The sequence below is a fragment of the Phyllostomus discolor genome, chromosome 3, assembly GCF_004126475.2.
Source record: "Phyllostomus discolor isolate MPI-MPIP mPhyDis1 chromosome 3, mPhyDis1.pri.v3, whole genome shotgun sequence".
NCBI lineage: Eukaryota > Metazoa > Chordata > Mammalia > Chiroptera > Phyllostomidae > Phyllostomus > Phyllostomus discolor.
This window is the reverse complement of record NC_040905.2, coordinates 101,458,067-101,475,456: the sequence shown is the minus strand read 5'-3', so window position 1 is coordinate 101,475,456 and position 17,390 is coordinate 101,458,067. Positions and strand designations below refer to the sequence as shown.

The 17,390-nt window shown below is 43.9% G+C and overlaps 1 protein-coding gene across 2 annotated transcripts in view; it reads left to right on the top strand.

Moving 5' to 3' along the window:
* LOC114491352 (nodal modulator 1) overlaps nt 1-17,390 on the top strand; it is a 52,111-nt gene that overhangs the window by 5,120 nt on the left and 29,601 nt on the right. The window contains exons 3-11 of one of the 2 annotated variants that reach the window (XM_028505390.2): nt 772-817; nt 3,918-4,018; nt 4,733-4,839; nt 6,714-6,786; nt 9,339-9,491; nt 10,003-10,140; nt 10,459-10,548; nt 13,264-13,369; nt 13,563-13,713. In XM_028505390.2, coding sequence (XP_028361191.1) covers nt 772-817; nt 3,918-4,018; nt 4,733-4,839; nt 6,714-6,786; nt 9,339-9,491; nt 10,003-10,140; nt 10,459-10,548; nt 13,264-13,369; nt 13,563-13,713 — 965 coding nt within the window. The remainder of the gene's footprint in view (nt 1-771; nt 818-3,917; nt 4,019-4,732; nt 4,840-6,713; nt 6,787-9,338; nt 9,492-10,002; nt 10,141-10,458; nt 10,549-13,263; nt 13,370-13,562; nt 13,714-17,390) is intronic. The other variant, XM_036020887.1, reaches the window with a different exon arrangement.

Below are 17,390 nucleotides of genomic sequence, written 5' to 3'. Positions count from 1 at the left end.
CGATTGATAGAGGGCTGTTCCCAATTTTTAAAACTATTAATACAACATAGCAATAAATATTTTCAAACTTGTATCTTTCTGCACATTACAAGGTGGGGAGAAGTAAGTTTGCAGTTGTGAGTATGCAAAACACAGTTTATGCTTGTATTAGTATTTATTAATTATTGTGTTATTTTCCATATGAACAACTGTCAGCCTACTTTGGCTCCACCCTGTGTACAAGATTGATTTCCAGAGGTGGACGGAGGGGTCTTGAAATCTTTTAACATTCATTATTACTATTATTATTATTATTATTATTATCTTACTATATTACTATATATTAGTATATAGTAATTAGTATTATTAGTATATTAATAATATATAGTACTATATATTATTATTATTATTATCTTACTATATTATTAAAACAACCTAAAGAAACCAGGGTGTATAAGTAAAATCTAGTTTTAAGAAATGACTTTAGTTCCTGAAGACTTGTGCTGACCCTAGCAACCTCAGATGTATGCAGGGTTAATAGGAGATTCATTAATAACATGTTTGGTATCAAAAAACAAGAAGTGGCTGGATATGGTGTCTTTAGAATTTCCCCCTGGCCTTTTGCATGGTACCTTCTGATTGGCTGGATGGGAACATCTGGTGATCAGCTTCAGCTTCTGCTTGGGATTTCATTTCTGTTGTAAAAATTCTGGATTAAATGGTAGCACTAAACCGAGTTAGGCTACTTGAAGGGTCATCAGTTCTCATTCCTTTACTTTTTTCCCCTCTTAGGGAGATTTTATTCTGAAGATTGAGCCTCCCCTAGGGTGGAGTTTTGGTAAGTTAACTGAATAATTAGACATACTCTGTAAACGATTAGGTTATGTGTTGGCTATTAATCTAAATTGACAGAGGGCATAGACTGCTAAAATATCAAGGGTTCATTTCTAGTGTAGAAGAGGGTCCCTTGCGTCGTCACTTTAGAGTACATTGGATTTACCTTACATCTGACTTTAAGTTTTTTGGGTCATCTTTCTTAAAATAGACATCTTTTCTAGCACCTTCCTCAAGAAACTCTGCAGTTGCAGTTTCACTGATGAAACAGCAGTAGAACTATAGATAGAGGTCAGGAGTGGGGACATGGTTCCTGTCCCAGCATGGCTTCTTAGCTCCCTCAGTGTTGTTGTTATTGTTATTGTTGTTATTATTTTTGTAGTGAGTTAATTGTAACATTAAACATTGTAAGATACAATGTTTAAACATGTGGTATAAACATTTGGTATAAAAGTCCAGATCTACTTCTCTCAGGAGATCAGAAGATCTGGCAGCCTTGGGCCTTACCAGCTCTGCGGAGACCTTGGACAGGTTCCTTCCCGTTTCCGTGTCCGTCTCCTTGCTAGGGGTTCAGGAGAGTAACAGCACCTGCCTCACAGGCCACCTGGAGGATTAAAGGGCCAGTGTATTTATGGGTTCAGAATGGCTGGCACATAATTAGCAATTACTTAGTAGATACTTAAAAGCCACTCTTCTGCACATGCACAAATAAAAGCTCAAAACTTTTTCCTGAGCTTTTAGCAAAAAGTAACTGCCTTTCAGCAAAGTTGGACAAGTGGGAATGGGGTTGAGATCAGAAGAGAGGGTTGTGCCTTGACTTGGTTGACGATTTTGGAGAGGAGAGAATATTGACTTTTTGGAAGAGATGGGTGTGGTCCCAGTTCTGTAGCTTGGGCGTGGGAGGGAGTTGGGGGCCACGGTTGTTCTGTCAGGCTGGCTTGTGAATTAGACAAGGAAGAACTGAGTCCCTGCCATCATGACAGGTAAAGGGAAGCTCAGATACCTAATTTGGCTGTGTGGGAGAAGTTCTTTTTCATTTCGAAGTCAGGAGTGTATCTGGCTGGTGCATTCCAGAAAGCCAGAGGGGAAATCAAACCCCACTGACGGCTAATGCCAAGGTTGCAGATTGGCAGCCAGTCAGAGTGTTGTGTTGGAGCCTCTCCCTTCCTGTCAGTGCTGTGTCTTTTGACAAGCTTTTTTCATTGGATTGTAGCATACTTTCAGGTAAGCGTGCTTCTCATACAGGGATTTTCACAAAGTGAACTCGCCGTGTCTCGGCCACCCAGATAACGAGACGGAACGTGTCAGCCCCACAGACACTCGTTAACTGCTCCACCCCAGCCTACCCCACAGGTGGCCGCCACCCTGACCTAAAATTATAGGGTAGTTTTTTTCTGTTTTGAACTTGATATAAACTGAACCACACAAAGTACAGTTTTGAATCTGGTTTCTTTCTTTCAATGTTGTTCCTGAGGTTCATTCATATTTGTATCTCTAGTTACTTCATTCTGTTGTCTGCATGTATATAAAGTGATTTATCTTATCCCTTCTACTTTTGACGAACATTTGAGCTCCTTCCCGATTTGGCTGTTAAGAATAGTGCTCCTGCAAACGTCCTTGTACATACTTTTTGGCACATGTGTGTTTGCATTTCTATGGAGTTATATATCAGAAATGAAATTACAGGGCGATAGAATGTTTGCGTGCTCAGCTCTAGTAGATAAGGCCGAACATCCAAAGTGGGTGTAGCAACGTCTCTCTCATCAGCGTGGAAGAGCTCCCAGTGCTCCATGTTCTTCCCAGTGCCAGCGTCTTTTTCATTCTGGCCGTTCTGGTGGGGATGCGGTGGCGTCTCATGGTGGTTTTGATTTGCGTTTCCCCTATGGTCATTGAGGTTGAGCACTCTTTTATGTTTGTTGGTCATTTGGATATTCTTTTTTGTGAGGTACCTGTTCGGGTCTTCTGTCCATTTTTTAAAAAAGAATTTATTTATTTATTTTTAGAGAGAGGGGAAGGAAGAGAGAAAGAGAGGGAGAGAAACATCAATGTGTGGTTGCCTCTCACAAGCCCCCTACTGGGGACCTGGCCTGCAACCCAGGCTTGTGTCCCAACTGGGAATTGAACCAGCGACCCTTTGGTTCTCAGGTCAGCACTCAGTCCACTGAGCCACACTGGCCAGGGCTCTTCTGTCCATTTTTTTATTGACGTCTTCGCCTGTGTGGGTAATTTTTCATTTCACCTGAAATTCTTTTGATTTTCCCATTTTTCACTCTACTTATCACTCCACATTCTTTCTAACCTTTTAAAATCTCAACTTCATTCTTTAAAAAATTCAATTACCTGTAGCTTTAATATTGAAAAACCAGGAGATGGGACCTATAATTTGGATTGCCAGTTTTTCTTGAGAAGTTGGAGGCTGTGGCAACACTGGGCCCCATGGCTGCGGTCGACAGAAGCTGAGTGGCGTCTTCCCCATTTCCAGTCACCATAGTCCCCACTTGGCCTGTCTGCCGGCTTCTCACCCATTTGTTTCCTGCGGCACTGGGGTTTACGGCCCTGGTTTAATGTGGCTGAACCCATGTGCTTGGTCAGGGGACAGAACTGGGGCCAGATATTTGGGGGTTGAATTGGGGCCCTGTAACTCATAAGCACTGTGACTCTGAGAGCTCCATTAACCTTTCTGTGCCTCAGTTTACCCTTCAATCAATTCTAAGTGTTACTCCCTACCTCTTAATGTAGTTGTGAGGATTAAATGCACTTGGCTCGGTGCCTGGCCTACGGTAAACATTCAGTGAATAAAACTTGGGAACATTTGGTGCTCACTGAATTTTTCACGGGACTCTGAGATGCATCTCAGTGAACGACTTATACGAGTGTGTTATCCTCTGGGGCAGGAGCCTGCGTGTCCAAGGAATTTCGGGTGGGAAGGAGACTCCCCCTGCCTACTTGCTGAACTTTTGGATTTTGAACCATGTGGCTGCATTAAGTGCTCAGAAAGAAATCAGATGAGTTAACCGATGAAACGTATTTTGCCTGGACAGTTTCCCCTTACCCCAGAACTGAACTGCTCTTGTCTTGTCCCTGTTCCCACCTGCATCCTTCAGAGCCGACGAACGTGGAGCTCTACGTGGACGGCGTCAGCGACATCTGCACGAAGGGCGGGGACATCAACTTTGTGTTCACGGGCTTCTCAGTGAACGGAAAGGTGTGGTTTCAGTATTTTGTTATTTTTAGCTTTGCTCTGTAGTACACACTGAGACTTCTCTTACCTTTAAAAAAGCAGGACTTTTTAACCTGGGGAACTTGGATTGCCCAAGGGACCTGCAGATAAGCTTCAGAAGGATTTGGAAACTCCATAAAATTGAGTATGAAGTGTAGTGGGTGTTTTTAGGGGTCAGATCTAGGTTGCTGCTCTTACCCTGGAAGAGTAGAGGGTGTTAGCGTGTAAGTGCCAGGGGTGGCCTTTTTCAGGGACAGGTTCTCAGGGGAGGGTTTTCTTCCCCGCCCCCTGCCCCCTCCAGCATCACGGTGGAGATGTGCATGTTTCCTGCTGTCCTTCTCTGCACGGTGGGTCTACTTCTTCACCCTTTCATTGAGAGTGAGGCCCGCTTGTTCCTTCTGTATGTGTGGGTTTCCTGTTAGAGAGGAGGATCATCTCTGCACTCCAAATGTTGTGAAATAATTATGCATCTTTAATTGATGATGTCTCAGATTCAGTGAAACAAAACATTATACTGCGACTGTTTCCTCTCACAGTCCCTCAGCCCTCCCTGGGAAGGGTGTCCACGATCTCCATGACGTTTTCAAAGGAATTTTCACCCAGAGAACGTCATAGGCCCCATGTAGGGAGCATGAGCAGGGCCTGCTGAGTGGAGCACTGTGCTGCTGGGCCAAGTTCTAACCTCGTTCTCCACGACAGGTTCTCAGCAAAGGGCAGCCCCTGGGTCCTGCTGGCGTTCAGGTGTCTCTGAGAAACACGGGGACCGAAGCGAAGATCCAGTCCACAGTTACACAGCCCGGCGGGAAGTGAGTTGTGCTTGTGTTGTCCTGCTTTACAGCTAAAGCAGGGCTGTGATGGGGGTTGTGCGTGCTTTGGATTTAGGGAGACCTGGGTTCAAATCCTGATTTGGTTTCTTCATTTTGGACAAGTACACGCCCGTCAGGGCCTCAAGTTCCTCACCTGTAGAATAGAAGTCACTGGACCCATTGCATCTAGCGTTGATGGTATAAAACCTGTCAAGCACCTACTGTAGTGCCCAGCACACAGTAGGCCTTCATTTAGTGGTTGGCACTGGTTCTGGAGCCTGACAGCCTGGGTTTGAATCCCAGTTCCCCTGTTTGCTAGCTGTTTGACCTGGGGCAAGTTACTTAATGCCTCTGGGCCTCCGTTTCCTCATTCTAAATGATAATAACCCTGAAATCTACCTCTTAGGTTATTGGGAAGATCACATTATGTTAGTGCTTCAAACAACTCTGGCATGACATGTGCTTAATAACTGTTAGCTCAATACAGGTTAGCTTAGTTACGATTTTTACGAATCATTTTATCACAACTACATCAAAATTGTTTTGTAGTTACAACTGATCATTCCTTAATTAACCTTGTTGAGTCACATTTAAAGCATTTATTTAATGGATTTATATTGTTGAATTGTAAGTGTTAACAGATATGCCAAATTTAATACCAGAATAGTTCCAACTGATAATTTTGAAAGTGTTCAGATCATTGCTAACTACTTGAATACACAGAATGGACTAAGCTGCAAAATTGAAGTTGATAATGAGTCTGTCAGTAAGTCATTCAATTTTTAAATGATGAGCATTGAAATGATTTTTGGAATAACATTTACTTCAATTTGATTAATGCCTCTCCAACACTGGTCTGTAGAGGAATGTGAAGTTTCCATTTTCTCTGGGCTTGTAGTTTGCTGTTGACCTTGCTGGGAAAATGACCTTTCTGAAGCTCCATCTGCCCGAACTAAACAAAGACAGTGACTAGCAGGATGGGGTTACCATGAATGTGAAGTGTAAGCTACATCTTACGAAGACCAAAATCCAGTGGTAGTTTCGATTGTATTGTAGCAAAATGACTGCCACACCCTATCCAGTTATTATACGCAGCACTTGATAGAATAAAATACCACCACAGAAGAAAATTGAATGTTTATTGTAATTCATTTCATTAGAACCAGCCCTCTTAATAGTGGTGCCTTTCTGATTAAAGGGTTAAATGTGTCAGAATCCTCCCATTTCTAGCCTCAGCTCTTCTCACTCTGGTCTTGGTTAGTCTGTAGGTTCTCGAGTGATATGCATTGGCTTCTGGCTTCATCACTGTTGCTTTGAGCCCAGAATGTCACATTTGCTTTTGGTAACAGATCCAAACTCCCTTGTACTCCCTTGGATTAGAAGGTTGTTACCATGCACCCTCCCACATCATTGGCATCATCTTGGGTCCGTGTCTGCCTAGCCTACTGGATCTGTGTCTGTTTGTACATGTGACTCCTCCCTTCCCACTTCTGTCCCTTTGGACACATCACTTGCCTTCTTGTCTATTCATGCCTGTCACCTCTGTCAAAACTCACACGCCCCTTCTATGACTGCTCCCTGCTAAACCACAGTGACTGGTTTTTAGGCCAGAAGTTGTTGGGGTTAAGGGAAACATGAACCCTTCTTTCTGCCAGCACACGGAATACCAATCCTTGCACACAGTAAGTGCTGAGTAAGTGCTGTCTCATGTGGATTCACACAATGAAGGATTACATTTTGTTTATGCTCACTTAACTAGCTAATGGCAAATTTGTGATAATTCAAACATTTTCTTGTGCATCCCAATGTTAATCATACAATCAGAACTACTCAGGTTGTTGGGAATAAGTTAAATGGTATTTTGTATTTTTTAGGTTTGCATTTTTTAAAGTTCTTCCTGGAGATTATGAAATCCTTGCAACTCATCCAACCTGGGCATTGAAAGAGGTAAGCCTTTCTGTTAAGTCTTCAGGGTGCCCACGGTGTGCCGTTTTGGGAGCAGATGCGGGGGTTTTCAGTTCAGGATGGGAAATGAGTGAAGGTTTTTCTGGAAATAGATAGAGAAACAGTGGTGCTGCTGGTGAGGTGGTGGTATTATAAGGTAAAACTCCCTCACTGTAGCAGATGTGGCTTATGTTGGTTTCAGTTTTAGGTGAAAATATTGTCTTCCTGCTGTGAAATAGGTTTGCTATTACAGCTATTTTTTTTAAAGATTTTATTTATTTATTTTTAGAGAGGGAAGGGAGGGAGATAGAGAGAGAGAGAGAGAGAAACATCAATGTGCGGTTGCTGGGGGTCATGGCCTGCAACCCAGGTATGTGCCCTGATTGGGAATTGAACCTGCGATGCTTTGGTTCACAGTCTGAGCTCAATCCACTGAGCTACGCCAGCCAGGGCAATTATAGCTATTTTAAGCTAACTCAGCACCAGAAGGACCTGACTTTAGTTTGAACTCAGTAAACAATAAAGTTAGCTAGCAACCTCAGACAGCCTTCCATGGTGTGTCCTTGAGATTTGGCAGCATGTCTGCTAGCTGTGAAAGCCCTCTGCATTGTCACTTTGAACTTCTAAATGAATACCGAGTACATTCTTTGATCAAGACATAGAATACACGTATATAGTTCTCTGAAGCTTATACTGATTAAACACAGTACAGAGGGGTTTACTTGTGCTTTTTTCAGTCAAAAACAGCACTCTATATAAATATACTTCACGTTCTAGAAACTGTTGTAAATGTGCCCAAGGAGAATGTATAAGAATGTGTATTGCAACTTTGTTTGTAATAGCAAAGCCTTGTAAGCAACCTAAATGTTCATTACGAGGAGGATGGGTTGTAGTTCCATCACATACTCGAATTCTGTACGTCAGCTGTAATGAAGGCACCAGAGCCACATTCATCAGTATGACTACACTTAAATACACAAGTTGAAGAATAAGGAAATGTGACATTTATATGGTGACTAAAAACACTCATGATAATACCAGTTGTGGATGCATTCATATGTAGAAAAACTGCAAAGATGTGTGTGGGAATGGCAAACACTGTGTTAATTGATGTCTGTAGAAGGAGGAGAAGGAGAGACACAGGGTCTTGAATTGTATTTCTTTTCTTTTTTAGTTTAATCTTTATTGTATTTTTTTCCATTACCATTTAGTCTCCTTCCCCCCGTCCCCCCCTCTAGCAGTCATAGCCCTATTGAGTAGTATTTCTGCTCTTTCATTTCTTATCTGGTTAGAGCATGTGGAGGTGATTTTTAGAATATTTTTTATCTTTTTGTTTGAAATAGTTTATAATAACATAAAAAGAAACACAATAGTTGAGATTTTGTCATAACTGTGGAAAAACAAATTGAAATAAGACCTAAAGGACATTTCAACATGTTAGCTGTTGTGTTAGTTTTGAGGCTGTGTCTCGTTCTTGCTCAAGAAGCATCAGAATCAGTATTTCAGTTTTTACTCTGTAGGTTTTATGCAGTTATAATTGATAGTATGGTTTCAGCCCAGATGTGTGTGTATATTGTTTATGACTTTAGGTTTTCAGGACTTCAAAAATGTCTTATTTGCTCTGGCTTGTGTGGCTCAGTTGGTTGGAGCATCATTCTGTAACTGAAAGGTTGCAGGTTTGATTCCCAGTCAGGGCACATGCCTAGGTTGTGGGTTCGGTCCCAGTCTGGGCGTGAGAGTATGTAACCCTTCATCTGGGCACAGTCCCTAGCCTGGGTCCGCACGGGAGACAACCAGCCGATGCCTCTCCCTTGCATTGATGTTTCTCTCTCTCTCTCCCGCTCTCCCTTCCTCTTTCTTTCTGGAAGCAATGAAATAAATGTCCTCGATTCAGGACTAAAAAATGCTTTATTTAAAACTCACTGGCTTATACATTATATAAGTAGAATACATTTTAAGGCTTATGTTGTTAATTGCATGCATAAAGGAATTTTATTTTATTAATATAAAATTCTGTTTCAAAGTAAAGCATGCTGTTAAAAGTCAGGGTGAAGGCTGCCCCCTGCTGGGGACGGTGCCTGGAAAGGAGCACGAACCGGGCTTCTGGGTGCTGGTTCTGCCCTGGTTTTGGCGCTATTCGCATGGTGTGTCCACCTGGTGGAAATCCCTGCCCCAGACTCTCAGAATATGTACACTTTTCTCCACATAAATGGTACTTTTGTTTGAAAAATAGTTGCGTGTATACCATAAAACATAAGAAAAAAGGCATGCTCATTTTTAAAGAATTGAAACATGCAGAGTAAAGGAGTAGAAATAGAAAAGTTGGAAAGTAGGAAAGTGTAAAGGATGTGAAATGTCCACATATAGCTGAAGTCATCATTATCTACATTTTGCCACATTTCCTTTTACATGTGAAAAAAATAGTAATCATACTACATATGTGATTTTACATGTTCCTTTTTTCCTAGTTAATATTTTATCTTAAAGCACGCCCCCATGCTCCTAAACACTTTCTGAGTATTTCATTTTTTGGAAGTTAAAATCTTCTTTTGTAGGCGAGCACCACCGTGCGAGTCACCAACTCCAATGCTAATGCTGCCGGTCCCCTGATAGTGGCTGGCTACAACGTGTCCGGCTCTGTCCGCAGTGACGGGGAACCCATGAAAGGGGTGAAGTTTCTTCTCTTTTCTTCTTTAGTAACCAAAGAGGTAAGCAAAGAAACATGAATTGAGGAGACTGAGGTTATGCTGTTTAAAATGCAGTCAAGGTTGATTCATAGTCTCAGCAGTTAAGAACATTGTGTTTCTTGGTTGACTTACAAGAAACCGAATGTCCACACGGGGAGGTGGTGGAGTTTGGTGTAAAGTGCATGGGTTTTTAAATCATTCAGACCCATTGCAGACCAATCTCAGCTCTGCCTCTTACTAGCTGTGTGACTGTGGGCCAGGCTCCTCACATTCCTGAGCTCCATGTTCTCATCTGGAGAATGGTGACCCATTGTAGGGAAGGATGATCATGTCTTTTTTTCCCAAGAAGACTAAGCCATTTTTAACTAGTGTAAACATTTTTGTTTCTTTTGTCTCTACTATGTCCTGGATTTCAGAAATGCATGTTTTGTGATGTGAAACTTGTGAATGTTTTCCTGTAGTGGGGCTACTTGTTGATAATCAGAACTTGTAAGTGGAAAGGAAGTCACGTGTTTTGATTTTCCCGGCGTAGGATGTCCTGGGCTGCAACGTCTCACCAGTGCCCGGGTTCCAGCCCGAGGACAAGAGTCTGGTGTATTTGTGCTATGCAGTCTCCAAAGAAGATGGGTCATTCTCCTTCTATTCCTTGCCAAGTGGGGGCTACACTGTGGTGAGTGAAGCGATTTCCATTCTGTCCATGTTTGGGACTCTTATGGCGCAGTAAGAGCTGATCCATTTGGGTGGTGAGGAGTAAGTGGTTGACTGGTATTTGTGTGAACATTGTATTTAGCAGTTACTTAGGATAAGACTCTGACCCCTCTGTGACAGCTGCAAAAATGCAAGCTATTCTCTATTAAAACTGGGAATAGTTAGAATAGTTTCTTGGCCTGCCTTGAACCCTGTGTTGTTTGTGGGCTGCTGAATCGACAGTTAATATTGGTTGAATCATGTTATTGGCTCTTAATAATTAACACACTCTTCCTTTCAGATTCCATTCTATAGAGGGGAGAGGATTACCTTTGACGTTGCTCCTTCCAGACTTGACTTTACAGTGGAACACGACAGCCTGCGCATTGAGGTAGGAACTCCCCATCTTCTGGAGGAGCAGGTGTTCAAGTTCCCATCCCTGGGCACAGGTGTTGCAGATAAGTTTAAAAAAAAAATCAGTACTTTATCTAGATGGACTGTTGGAAAAACCAGAACCTTGTACTCTTCCAGGTTGGCGGGAATCCACTAGATACCTCACCCCTCTTACATGTCTCTGTCTTGGAGAACTGGAGCCTTAGTTATATCTACTTTCTTCAGGGAAATGTGTTTGTTGAGTGCCATTGGTATACGTTAGAGGTACTATTCCAGGGATGGGCATGTAGCAGTGACCAAAAAGAGGCAAAAATTCCTGTTCTATGGAACTCATGTTCTAATGTCAGAAAAAGAGCACTTGTATATAAGTGTATTAGAAAGTATATTAGAGGGTGATAAGTGTTCTTTACAAAAATAAAGCAAGACGATTACACAGTTTCGAGGTTGAGATGGATTGCAATCTTGTAAGGTATTCTTGGAAAGTCCTCGCTGTGAAGGTGACATTTGAGCAACACCCTGAAGGGAAAGATGCAGCGAACTATACTTTCCTCTGTGGGAAGGGTATTTATTTATACCGTTCTGGCAGGCTCTAAGGTTCTGAGGCCTAGAGAGTTTAGGGTACCCCAGGAGGCCAGGGGGGCTGGAATGGAGGGAGTGAGCAAGGGAGGAAGAGGAGAGAGGGTCAGAGAGATGATGGGGCAGGTTGTACAGGGCGTCCTGGGCCACTCTGGGTGACAACTGGCCCCACTGTGGATGAGGTGCTGAGCAGAGGAGAGGCGTATCCCTCTGGCTGCTGTGTTGAGAAGAGTTCCCCAGGGCAGGGTGGGAGTAAGGGACAGTTAGGAGGCTGTGGCAGTGCACCAGGCGAGAGCTGACAGATCCTGGGCTGTGGCAGTAGGGATGGATGAGATGATAGGCAGTCTGATAAACTCCCTAGACCATAAAAGAGATGGTAAGGATGATTAAGTGTGGTTTTCAACACACATCTTTAATTACTGAATTTGAAAATGGTTACTGCAGCAAATTAGCTAGATAGAGCAAATCCCAAAAGAAAATAACAGTCTTTCCTAAAAAGACCACCCAGTGTTACAGCTATTGAAAAAATTAGATTTTAATCATTTTCTTTTAATACTACATTTGAAAGTAGCTTAAGGTGGTAGGAGCTAGCTGGTGTTTAGGTGACATGCTCAGTGGGGGTTCCTACCCTGCTTCGTGAGATTCAGTAAAGCGTGTGACTGTTGTGCTGGGTGGGGGGGCGGTGGTGAAGGGAGAGAAGATGAAGCCCTTGCGTGCTTCCAGGGCTTGCAGAGACGAGTGGGCCCAGGGCAGTGGGGAGAGGCGTTCCAGATCATGACCAAATGCAAGTTTTTAAACAGAGATGAATGTCAGGAGTGAGAAGGCCTGGAAGCTGCATGAGGTCGGTCTTATTCTTCACTGTGTTCCTAACACATGATTTAGTGCCTGGCACATGTGGGTTCCTAATAAACCCAGTGTGTTTGTTGAATGGATATATGGTTTAATAAGTGGATAAACCACATCTTTTTAGAAGGATCAAGAAAGGCTACCAGAATAAAAAGGAAGCCGTTTTATTTTCTTCAAGTTCTCTCAAGTGCTATGGCATATTTGCTTGCATTCATTCATTCATTCATTCAGGAGTTGTTTATTGAGTGCCTACTATGTACCAGGTGACTAAGAAAAGGTCCCCATTTTCATGGACCTTACATTCTAATAGGAGGTAGACAAACTCTAAGAAATCAAACAAGGACATTTCAGATACTGTTTTTTTTCTTTTTTAAGCTAATAGAATAGGTTAGTGTGATAGACAGTGGCTGGCTGGGACAGGGGGCAGGGACTACAGAGATAGGATAGTCAGGGAAAGCTTCTTGGAAGTTGTGACAGTTTGGACTGAAACCTGAGTGGTGACGAGGAGTGGCCTCCTGCCAGATCTTCTCCAGGTATGGGAGGAGACCTAGGCCCAGGAACAGCCCGTAGATGCCCCATGTGAGGGATGCATGTGGTGGACTCATGTGGTCAGCTTGAGGGACCAACGATCAGGGTGGCTGGAACACAGTGGCTGCGGAGAGGGCAAAGCCATGGCAGCCCTGAGTGGGGCGGGCAGATACACACAAACCAGGTGTAGAACGCTGTGGTCAGTGTGGCAGCTGGGTCAAATGGGGTGGTCTAGTTGGAGTTGGGATTTGAATTCAGGTTGTGGTGGGAAAAGGCAGGAGAAGTGCTTGGGAGACCTTGCTGAGGTGAAAGCCACAGGATTGATTGATGTTGGAGTGTGGGGAGGCTTGGGGGTGGGGGTTTAAGGTGAAGCTGGATTTAGGTTTGGGAGGCTGGAGGACGGCCTGGCTCCCCAAAATGGGAGCATCTGGAGGGCAGGAGGCAGGAAGGGAGAAAGGACAGGGAGGCTTCCACCAGTCTGACTCAGGGACCTTTAACTGGGGAAGTAAGTCTGTAATAGATATGCTTCATGTGGTTATTTGACATACATCCTTGTGTTGGGAACATAAGAAGGAAGACAGACTCGGGGAGTGTGCTGCCAGTGGGGTGGCCACGTGTGTGGGTGAGTTGGGAAGGCACCCAGCCGTCACACGGGACTGGGAGAAGCCAGTGAGGGCAGATGTGCTGGGCGGTGGCATGATGGAAAAAGGGAGGCTTTTGCTGCTCAAGCATGAGAACCGTCTTCCTGTTCTTTATCTTCTAGCCTGTGTTCCACGTCATGGGATTCTCTGTCACTGGGAGGGTCCTGAATGGGCCTGAAGGAGAAGGTGTTCCGGAGGCAGTGGTCACTCTGAATAACCAGATCAAAGGTGGGCAGACATGTTGGCCCCAGGGCTGTTTGCTAGTGCTAGTTTTTGATCACAGAGAGAAATGAAAAGAGGGAACAAAATCTTAATGTTTATAAAAATGTGCCAGCTTTTTGCCTCATGTATTCTTGTGAATATGGAGGGCTATGGACTTCTTTTTTGGCTCATCTTTTGTTGGCGTGTTTTTGTGTTGCAGTCAAAACCAAAGCTGATGGCTCCTTCCGTCTGGAGAACATAACGACCGGCACATACACCATCCATGCGCAGAAAGAGCACCTCTACTTTGAAACTGTCATGATCAAAATTGCACCTAACACACCTCAGCTGGCTGACATCATCGCCACAGGGTAAGGTTGTCATGTTTGGGTCTGGAAGCACCAGTGCTTACACCAGCAGCCAGTGGAGAACAAAGTCACCTTCAGTCTGACTGTTTCTGCCAAGAATCCACTTTCAGCTTCAGATGCCTGTTGAGAAATTCAGGCTAGCTTCTTTAGAAAAATTAGTGCTAAATCTTATCAACTGAAGGTACTTACTTATATGTTGAATACTTAAAGAAAATGATCTTGCTTTAAAATTCAAATGCATTTAAGTCAGAAAAGGGTCTTTCGTGTTTGACTTCATATCTGTGGGGACGTCCTTGGCTTAATTTTTGAGGACTTCAGAAGATGTTATAGTTGGTTGAGAAAGTTTGTTGTAGATACTTTGAGCCATTGTCATAGTTCTTCCTGCTTTGCTGTGTTTATCGTATGTGAGGGGACATCCCGTGGTTGAATTTGTGTAGGTTTCTCAGGTAGAGGTAACGTGTAGTGTGAAGAATCCAGACCTTGCAGTCCTGTCTCGGCCCTTCCTCTCACCTTGTGTAACCTGTAGAGTGGGGATGCTGCCATCTTTCTTTCTTTTTTAGTCCTCACTTGAGGATGTTGTTTGTTATTGATTTTTAGAGAAGATGGGAGGGAGAGAGACAGAGAGAAACATTGATCGGCTGCCACCCACACAAACCCCAACTGGGGATTGAACCTGCAGCCTTGGTAGACCAGGAACTGAACCCGTGACCTTTGGGTGTACAGGATGACCCTCCAACCAACTGAGCCACTGGGCCAGGGCACTGGCATCTTTCTTGAGACAGCAATAGGTACTCAATAAACAGTAACGTAAAAGGAGAGGGACGTAGTCTGCTTGGAGAGAGGCGGCATGAACAACGGTGCGCAGTTCCTGAGCGGCAGGCGTGGATGGCAGTGCTGGTGCTGCGGGCACATGGCGTACTGGGCAGGCAGGGGGAACAGACCTCTTCACACCCCATTGGAAGGTGGGGGCTTTCTCCACTAGGGGCCGAGGGGCCAGTGAACAGCATGAGCATGGGGGCACATGGTTAGACTTTTGTATTCAGTGAGGCATGCTGGTGGCATGGTGGAGAATGGCTTTGAAGGGGACAAGACTTGGGGACAAGGGGCCTAAAAAGAAAGTCAGTGAGGGCTTGCCTTACAGGGAAGTCAAGGACAGATTGGAAAAATATTTAGGGGTTCCCATTTTGGGGGGCAGGATTCCTGTGGTGCCACTGTCTGTGGGCAGGGAGAGGAGCCAGTCAGATGATGAGGGTTCAGTTTTGGGGTCTGTAGGACCACTAGGTGGAGCTCTCCAATAGATGCCTGGATGGATTGCACGTAAGATTTGGCTGCAGGCGGCAACCAGAACCTTGAATGTGTAGAAGCAGTAGAATTGGGAAAGCAGTAGACCAAAAATGAAATGCCAGTGAGGGGTGGCCTCAGGAGAACCTGGGGTGGTGGGTTTTAGGTATGATAGTGCCTGACCCGCAGGGAGGTCCAGGGTGCTGAACCGTGAAAACACAGTCCATTGGCTTGATCACTGAGGCGGCTACAGTGACCATTTTCAGTAGAAAGGTAGTAGGGGTCAAAGTTAGAGTTCACTGCTGAATGGGAAATCAGGAAGCACATCACCTGTGGAATCTGGTACTGTGTCTCTCTCATGGAGGTCAGAAAACAGTTCTTGGACTTAAGTCTTCCCTCTTTCCCTTCATAAAGATTTTGAACAGCTACTCTGCATGGTGAGGCACTGTCATAAAAGCTGGGTACATAACAGTGAAAAGATACCTACCATTCCAAAATAGGGCTTTCATCTTACTGGAAAGGCAGCCTCAAGATGAGTAAATTTGTGATTGTAAATTATGGTAGGTGTTGTGCAGGGAAGAGCCCAGGTGGTCTGGCAGGACTTGACTTATTTGGGAGTTCTGGAAGTCCCCTCTGTGTTGCCGAGACCTTCTGGAGGACAAAAGTTAGCTAAGTGAAGAACTTCCAGGGCAGAGGGAACAGCATGGTCCCAAGCCCGGAGGGGAGAGAAGGGGGGAGCTCTCTGGAAGACAGCCAGTGCGCCTGGAGGCAGTGGTGAGGCTGGAGAGCTGTGGGACCTTGCAGCCGTCTTGTGGAGGTGGGGAGATGGGATTCCCCACCTCCCCAGAGAAGAGAGCCAGTGAAGAGTTTTCAGCAAGTGAGCGATGTGGATCAGGTTATTTTAGAAAGGTTTTCTCTCTCTCTCTTTCTTGGGGGGTCTTTTTTTTCCCCTCTGGCTGCTGTGTGGAGCTTGGACCAGAGGGAAGCCGGAGTGTATAACGGAGGGACCGGACAGGAGGTGGTGACAGTTGTCTGGAGGAGCTGTGGTGGCTGGGCTGGGGTGCTGGCCGGGGTGCTGGCCGTGGGGAGTGTGAAGCAGGGGCCAGGTGGGCAGTGTGGAGAGAGCGTCGTCAGGTTTGTGCTGTCCGAGTTCCAGCTTTCTTATTTGAACAATCGAGGGTTAGATGGAGGAAGTGCTGCTCATGGAGATGGGGAAATACATTTATTTTCTTCAAAGTAGGATGTTTGGGTCAAAGAAAGTAAAATATTTGTTGAACATTGTTGAAAAAATTCATCATTTTCCTTTTCGGCCAACGTAGCACATTTGCCTTTTAATTCATTGCTATTTGTTACTTAAACAACTCAACTTATTTGGAAGACAAACTCTTTGGCTTGTCTAGATGACTTTGAGGATATAGTTATTTCACAATGCACCAAAAATACCAATTTCTGTAAGCCCCAATGAAAGAATTTATTGACCCAATTCAATGTTTAAGGGCTTTGATATAGCAAATACTGTCCTACCATTTTTTTAAAGCTTATTTTTCTAAACTAAACCAATATACATTTGGGGTTTGCAGTAACTGGCTACTTCTCTTTTTAAAAAAAATAATTTTTCAATTACAGTTGACATGCAATATGAACACTTCTTTTTAATTGGGAGTATGAGCTAAAACAGGTCCTATGCTTACAATATTTAAAACATAGAGAAGCAAAGAGAGTCAGCTTGAAATAAATAAGGTGACAGCCCCTGCTATGGACATGAATCAGGAGAACATGAAAGGTCCGTAAGAATAATTTATCGGTATTCTCTCATCCTTTTATTCTGAAAGTACGCAGTAGGGGGAATATGAGAACCAATGTGCATACGTTTCCATCTAGATCAGGGTCCCGCACACTTTTTCTGTAAAGGGCCACGGAATAAATATCTAATGCCTCATGGGCTTTGTGGTCTCTGCGATGAAATGTGCCGCAGATAATTTCTAAATTGAGTAGGTGTGGCTGTGTTCCAATAAAACTTTATTTAGACACAGAAGTTTGAATTTCATATAATTTTTATGTGTCACAAAATATTCTTCTGATTTTTTTCCTTTTAACCTTTTAAAGATGTGAGAATGAAAGTGTGAAAACCATCCTCAGCTCAGGTGCATACGAAAAGAGGTAGCTGGTGGGACGTGGGTTTTGGTCCTCACACTAGACTGTAAGCTCATATGGCTGGGCCAGTCACGAAGAAGTGACTTTTTATTATTCTCCGATTTCACACACACTGTATTCCACGACGTCGCTGTTCTTTCTGTCATCTTTTTATTTGCGGCACAGTGGTTGTTCCATCATTTAGTGTACCCATAATTGTCCAATGTTGAATCCAACATTTTACTACCTTTCTGTCAAAATTGACA